This window comes from Juglans regia, chromosome 5, assembly GCF_001411555.2.
Source record: "Juglans regia cultivar Chandler chromosome 5, Walnut 2.0, whole genome shotgun sequence".
Classification (NCBI taxonomy): Eukaryota; Viridiplantae; Streptophyta; class Magnoliopsida; order Fagales; family Juglandaceae; genus Juglans; species Juglans regia.
Window position 1 is genome coordinate 18,389,264 of NC_049905.1, and position 7,473 is coordinate 18,396,736.

General features: G+C 35.2%; 1 protein-coding gene across 3 annotated transcripts in view; it reads right to left on the reverse strand.

Annotated features, from left to right (window-relative positions):
* The window catches only part of LOC109001080 (syndetin), a 28,346-nt gene extending 21,958 nt beyond the window's left edge, over positions 1-6,388 (reverse strand). Inside the window, exons 1-4 of one of the 3 annotated variants that reach the window (XM_018978202.2) lie at positions 5,889-6,388; positions 3,301-3,468; positions 453-527; positions 267-345 (exon numbers count right to left, since the gene is read on the reverse strand). In XM_018978202.2, coding sequence (XP_018833747.1) covers positions 267-345; positions 453-527; positions 3,301-3,468; positions 5,889-6,113 — 547 coding nt within the window. In that variant the 5' untranslated portion in view covers positions 6,114-6,388. Of the gene's footprint in view, positions 1-266; positions 348-452; positions 528-3,300; positions 3,469-5,888 lie in introns of those variants that run through there. The other 2 variants (XM_018978203.2, XM_035689999.1) reach the window with 2 other exon arrangements.
* Between the last annotated feature and the right edge of the window lie 1,085 nt (positions 6,389-7,473).

The following is a 7,473-nucleotide window of genomic DNA, read 5'->3' on the forward strand; positions in this document are numbered from 1 at the left end:
AATATTTTAAGATCCAGTTATAAACCAATATCATAATGACAGGATACCGGATGTGCATCAGCGCATCAGCATCATGCAAACTTATAAGGAAACATCACGACTGAAACAAAAGTCAATTATACGGTAGATAGAATATAAGACCCATCCCTATAGGCATCAATGAGATATGTAAATCAGTAAATAAATATACATGGAGCTATATACAAAATTATAATTTCAATACAATTGCATAACAGGATGATGAAATTATCTTCGAAAAAACTTACCCATTACTTCATGATGCTCCATAACATGATGAGATAAACTTTCTGCCACCTTATCAAGCTGTGCTAATCTAAGAGCGGCCTACAACAGAGAAGAACTCTTATTGACTTGCTGTCAAGATTTTCAATTAAAACTTTTAGATCTAAAATATGCTGTTAGATTAAAAAGATTGGGCCCTGCAAGAATACCTGTTTCTCAAAATACGCCAGGTCATTTTCGTCAGATGGAATATTTTCTAAAACATGCCTAATTGGATCGAAGTCCTGCAGAGGCATTTAACATAGCTCTTCAGGAAACAGCTTAAAATTTATTCCTCGCAAAGACAATCAATAACAACTTGTAATGTTTTGTACTCACTAGATTGCCGATAAATAGAAGAGGTTTCAAAATGCTATCATGCAGATCAAAAAATAAAAATTTCCATTTCATGATTTTGTAGCACAAACGAGGAACAATTTCTGGATTTGGCAGAAAGGGAAGTGGTAGTGAAGAAAGAGGTTATTTAGGGAAAAAAAAAAAAAAAAAGGAGGAATGAGGGAAGAGACATACAACACCTCCCTATCACAATGATATGATGTTTCCTTTTTCTGAAAGTAAGATCTTTATTAATAAGTACAATGGTGCAAACCAAGTACACAGGTAGTATACATGATAGACACCTAACAAGTAGAAGAAATAGATTATAGAAAATCATGTAAACGAAGTCCATTAAAGTTTCTAGATGCATTCCATAAGAGATGATTATGGATAAAGAAATTCTTGAGCTCCTCCGTCGTCCATTCACAATCGTCAAAGTTTCTATAATTTCTTTCATTCCATATACACCAAATGAGGCATATAGGGCCCCTCTTCCACACTGCTGCAATTTTAAGACTGCCACCTAGCCTTCTCCAAGCATAGAAAAGCTCCACAACTCTTCTAGGCATGGCCCAAGCCATTCCAACACAACTAAAAAGGTCCCTCCACAATGCACTTGTGATCTCACATTGAAGTAAAAGGATTCCCAACTCATCTTACACATACAACACCAGTCTACCACAACTCTATTTCTCTTTATCAAATTATCCATTGTCAGAATCTTCCCAAGGGGGGTGAATTTGTGGACCATCTTCTACTACATTGTGAGTTAGCTAGAGGGTTATGGAATGAGGTTCTTGGTAGAGTAGATTTGGCTTGGGTTATGCCTGAAACAGTTGTGGCGGTTTTGGCCAGCTGGACAAACTTGAGAGGTATTCAACAGATTAAAGTCGTGTGGAGGATGATCCCTATATGCATCATGTGGTGTTTGTGGCAGGAGCGCAATGAACGGACGTTCGAGGACAAAGAGAGATCGATGGAGGAATTGAAAGTTTTCTTTCTTAGAATTCTTTGTACTTGGGCCATTGTTGTTGACTTGAATGGCCTAGATCTTCATGATTTCCTCATCTCTATTGCTTCTACTTAGCTAGGGCAAACTATACATGTATCAAGCTTTGCCTATTCTTTGATTAATATAATTTATTTACTTATAAAAAAAAAAAAAGAGAATCTTCCCAAAGGAAGCTGTCCAAGCAAAAAATGTTTCTCTCATGGGTGGTGGTTGACTTCATTTGTAATGCGTTCTTATCATGAGGACAGAGAAAATTATAGAAAGAACGTACTTTGAACAACCTTTTCTTTGACGGAACCCAACGGATCTTATCCTCACTTCCTCTTCTCCCAATCTAGTCAAATAAAATAGGTTATAGAACTCACTAAAAGCATCTATCTCCCAATCTAATGTCTCTCTTATACAACTAGCATTCCATTGAGTAGCATCACTCAAAAACTCCAAATTGTCTATCATAGAAGCCTCCTTAACATGAGCAACACCATAGACCTTCGAAAACACCTCCTTAAAGGCCTTATCGCCACAGCACACATCAAGTCAAAAATCTACCTCCACAAAGCATCCCACAAGTATTGATATTACCACAACAATTTCACCAAATGAGCACAATTGAACAAAATTACGAACCCCCAACCCTCCCTCTGAAATTGGAACACAAATCTTGTCCCAACTAACCAACTAGAATATTTCTTCTTCCCCTAATCTACCCCATAGGAAGACCACCACTATCTCACCATATCCATAAACTGGTAGGAAGACCACCACTATCACTTTCTAGCTCCTAATTTTCTAACTAGGTGTATGCTGTTTGTATACCTCCTATGTACTCGGGCTATGCCTATTTACTTCTTCAATATTTTGTTATTTTACTTGTCAAAAAAATCTACCCCATAGGAAGCCTCATTGTATTTTCTCAATAAACTTGTAAACATTAGATGGAAGTGGAAAAGGAGACATGAAGTATGTAGGCAGATTAGAAAGAGTGCCCTGGCTCCTTGATCAAAGTGATCCTACCACCTTTGGGCAAATACATTCTCTTCCAACTAGCTAGGCGACGTTAATCTTCTCAATACTCTCATTTCATATATTCTTTGCCTTAAAACTGGCCCCTTGTGGAAGCCCAAGATACTTCATAAAAGTATGTAAGAAAATTGGAAAGCGTGTTCTTGATCAAAGTGATTATATCACCTTCGAGAAATGCAATCTCTTCCAACCGGCTAGGCAACGTTCAATCTTCTCATAATCTCATTCCGTATAATCTTTGACTTAAAATCTGCCCCCAGTGGAAGCCCTAGATGCTTCCTTGGTATGGAAGACACCTTACAAATTCAGAATACCCGCCAAGCTGCTGTCCAAATTAGCCACCTGACCCACTAGAATTGTTCCAACTAAGCTAATATTATCTTTTAATCTGGATACGGCTACAGAACATAGGAATAGAGCTCGCAAACACTAAAGGTGATTCGGATCATCCTCACAAAACAACAAGTATCATCTAAATACAAAAGATGAGATATATTAATTGCCAAAGTGTTTCTAGCTTGCCACTACATGAAAAACGTTAGTGAAACATCAATGCAAAAAAATGCCTCAAGTATTTACAATCAAAGGACAGTACCAACATAAGAACTCCCATATCAGAACTAGAATATATAAGCAAATAGCACCTCTCCATAGAAGCCTTCCTCTAACTCCTCCACAACTTGACCAGAAGGTCTGATTCCATATATCGATCTCAGCCCTTCTGAACTTGATGGCAGATCGAACCTCTGATGCGGAGGCAATCCTGCAAGAGCATGAGCAACAGCTGCTGCAGCTGCAACACGGGCAGGAACCTGTAACCAAGGTGATAGAGAACATATGAATTAAGCTCTCAGCAATGGTAATCATCTAAAAGCATATATGTTATATTTGGGAACCGCCCTGACTACACCAAGTAAGCTCACTCTAAGGGACTAACGAGCACCATTTTTATCTCTTAATTTAATTAGATCCACCCATTAGACCTTTCTTTGACTTTGACACAGATTCTCTATTCATAATTTCTACAGTACAATCACTTATCAAAAAATAATTTCTACAGTACGATCATCAAGCCCAAGGAGATGGCATAACTTAGATATTTTGAAATCTAGCATTCTATGCATCAGGAGATTCATGATGCCATATCAAAATAAAAAAGCACAATTATTACAAACTCGGGAAAAAAGTATTTAAATTAAGATTCTAACCTCCAAATTTGTCAACAAAGAATTGAAAAACCATGACATATATGGAATAAAATAAAGCGTACATGTAATGCACACTAGTGTAATAGGGTAAACTCAACCATTTCAGCCCCTATAATAAAATAATAATCACAAAATAATTTATTAAAATATTATGGCTTGAGCTTCAATAAAAAGTGCACATTGTTGCGCACAAACTGTACCTCATTGAAGGTATTCATCTAAGGCAACTAAGGCCTTGTTTGGATAGGTAGATGAGAGGAGATGATCTGTGAATAGTAGTAAAATGGTTTGTGAATGGTAGTGAAATGGTTTAAGTTACGATGTTTTATGGAGTTTTGAGAAAAGAGAAAGAAAAAATTGAATAAAAATATTATAAAGTTAAAATATTGTTAGAATATAATTTATTAATATTATTTTTGTTTTGGAATTTGAAAAAACTGAATTAATTTTTGTGTTTTCTTTAGAAGTGTGGGAAAGTTGTAATGATTAGGTAAAATGATTATATGAAAAAGTTGAAGATCTGAAATTGAAAAGTGTTTGTGTTTGTAGTGTTTGGATGTTGAGATAAGATGAGATGAGAGGATCTTGCAATCCAAGCGGTGCCTAAGGCACTACATGTGAACTGGTTGAGCTTCGAGCCTTCAAGCTTAACTTTGTTCGGATGGAAGGAAAGGAGAGCAAAAGGGGCAGTGTGCTCCCCTTCCTTGATTTAATGTACTCATAAAGGGGAATAGAGAGAGAATTCAAGGGGATTGGGAGGTAAAATACCTCATTAAACCCTTCTTTATTCAATAAGGTAAAGCACCAATCAGGTGGTAGAGTGCAAGATCACATACCTTGTCACTACATATGATGCAAATCTAGTGGTAGTTTAAGCAATACCACACAATGGCACGGTTTGAAGGCCCTACGGTGGTTGGTTGATTCAAGTGATTGTTTCCAATTTCCGACACCAATTGGTTTGGTCATTGAATTCATCAACAATCGATTTGGGGGTCAATGATGCATACCCTATGTCACAATCCTAGGATGCACAAACAAATGTGTGCTATACTACAAAGGGAGTCATTAATGTTACAATTAAAAACTCCCTATAATTGCTTGTAAGGCCTACTTCCACCTAGTATATATTCCATGTGGGACTTGGCACCCAAACAACCTCACAACTCACCCACCCAATGTGGGGTCAGGGACTTTAACTCTAATAAAATGCCATTTTTAACACCCCCTTCCTTATGTTACATAAAATTTTTCTTTTAGGAAAGCTCTCATTGTACATTAACCAAAAGATGAGTTGCTAATTAAGGTGGGCAACCTTTTGTTCCTCTAAACTTGTAAGTTAGGACCAAGCTAAGAAACCCAAGTTGTTTGTGTCCCTAAAAGCTCGTGGAAGCCATGCATCCTAGTCTAAAGAATCTTAACATGGAGGTCGTTTCTTTGATGATGGAAGAGAGGAAGATTCCTAGACAAACTTTTACGACAATAGACAAATAACTGGAGAGCCGACTTTCTAAATAACTATTTTCATTGGACCTATGTATTACTTCTTTTCCCCTAAACTATGCCTTAATCGTAAAGCCCAAACAACTTCAGGCGGCATTTTCTTCTTGAGTGCACCCAAGTTCTCCAGATAGCGAACACATAAAACAGATGACTTTATAATAATCATTAAAAAGGACAAAGATAATACCCAACCTATTTAGTTTCGTATCGTTGGCACTCCTGCATGCGTCTATCAATTATCTGCTACCGTAGATGCAGCGTACACGTACCATTTCGTATTATTGACAGACGCCCGAAGTAGTGAAAATTATATAAGGACTCCTATTAGTAGAAACTCAAGGAAAAGCCAAACTGTCGAATTTGGCTTCCCCAAGTAACACTTACAAATACATAATGTAGCAATATTCTTAACTTTCCTGCATATTCTCAGCAGTCAAACAGAACCTCTTCGATCAAACAATATGTTCCAATTGATCGAAATCGAGCATTCAAGAAGCTACATTCAGTGTACAGTTTGTTACCTCGGGGCGATCAGAAGTAGAAGGAAGAAGTCCAAGCGATCTGGCGGACCTAACCGAGCTGAGAATCTTCTCACCGACCTTGGACAAATCCATCCCGCCTCCTTGGAACAACAAGAACGGGACCAAGAAGAAAACCCTAGAGCTCTCGAACCCCTCGCTCAAATCGCCATTGAACAAGAACGGATTTCCCAAAACAGTACCGAACGGGAACAGATTCGGCTGCATTTCAACTCGAATCCCCAAGATCAAGATCCAGCAGTTCAAAGCCCATTATAGGAAAACAAACAAAAACTTTTGTGTCTGGGATTCTGAATTTCTGAGTTAGCCGGAGATCTAATAAAAAAAAATGCTTTCTTCTTTTTCAATTCTTTGTTCCGGAATTGGAGGTTGGAGACTATGGGAAAGAGATTGGATATGGCGGTAGAACTTAGAAGGTTGTGTGTCTGGCCGTATTGGATACGATGTACTTACTAGTTTTATAGACTTTGGAGCTCTCTCCGTTCCTTACTCGCCCTCACCCGTCTCACATGTGGTCATGTCGTTTAAGTTAATTTTCCGTTTGGATGCCACGAAAAACAGTCAGGAATCATGGATTTAAACTTAAAAATTATCAAAATAATTTATTTATTTTATAATAAAAATAATTTTATAATTTAACATATTATATTAAATCATATTAATTTATAAATTTATTTTTATGTAATAATTAAATTAAATTATTAAATTATTAAATCTAATTTTATCTTGAAATAATTTTATTTTAGATGATGAAATTATTAATCTATTTTATTTGATGATTTGAATGAAAGTATTTAAATATTTTCAATGTTGTTCAATGGATGAAGAAAATATTAATACATCATCTATATAAACTATCGAAAAATAAGTAAAAGGGGTAAATATCTCATTCATAATATTTTAGAATTCACTAGGGGCATTTTTTAATATAATATTAAATTAATAATTAAATTAAATTATTAAATAAATTATTAAATTCTTAAATTATTAAATTAAATTATTTTCCATTAAACAATAAAGAAATAATTAATACAATTTTCATTTTGTCTGGATTTTTTCCTGTCTACTATTTGCCTTTCTATATTAATCCTCTATGCTTTCTCGGTTTTTTTAATTTTTTTAACCGTTATCGTGATCTAATTCCTTTATTATGTAAATGTACTTTTAAAAGATTTTTTTTTTTTCATTTTGAATTTATTGTCTTCACATTTTAAATTATTTTCTACTTAAATGATGGATCTAAGAAACTAATAAAATGATTGTCTCTAAGCCAAATTAACAGTAAATATTAGTAATATAGTTTTTAGTACAAAAAAGTGTTATTATAATCATTTTTAAGTTATTACCATTTTATTATTTTTTTAACATGATATCAAATGATTTGTAGATAAGTAAAAAATAATAAATAATCATTGAACGTTTTGTCAATCATATTTTATCATCCAACTTTCATATATTTCAAAGGCTGGTTTTTTTAGCTATCAAACTCTAGCATACAAGGGAGATTTTGCGGTATACATCCAAAGACGAGGGTTAATGTTGACAATTGCTTGAGTGAGTATGTGCA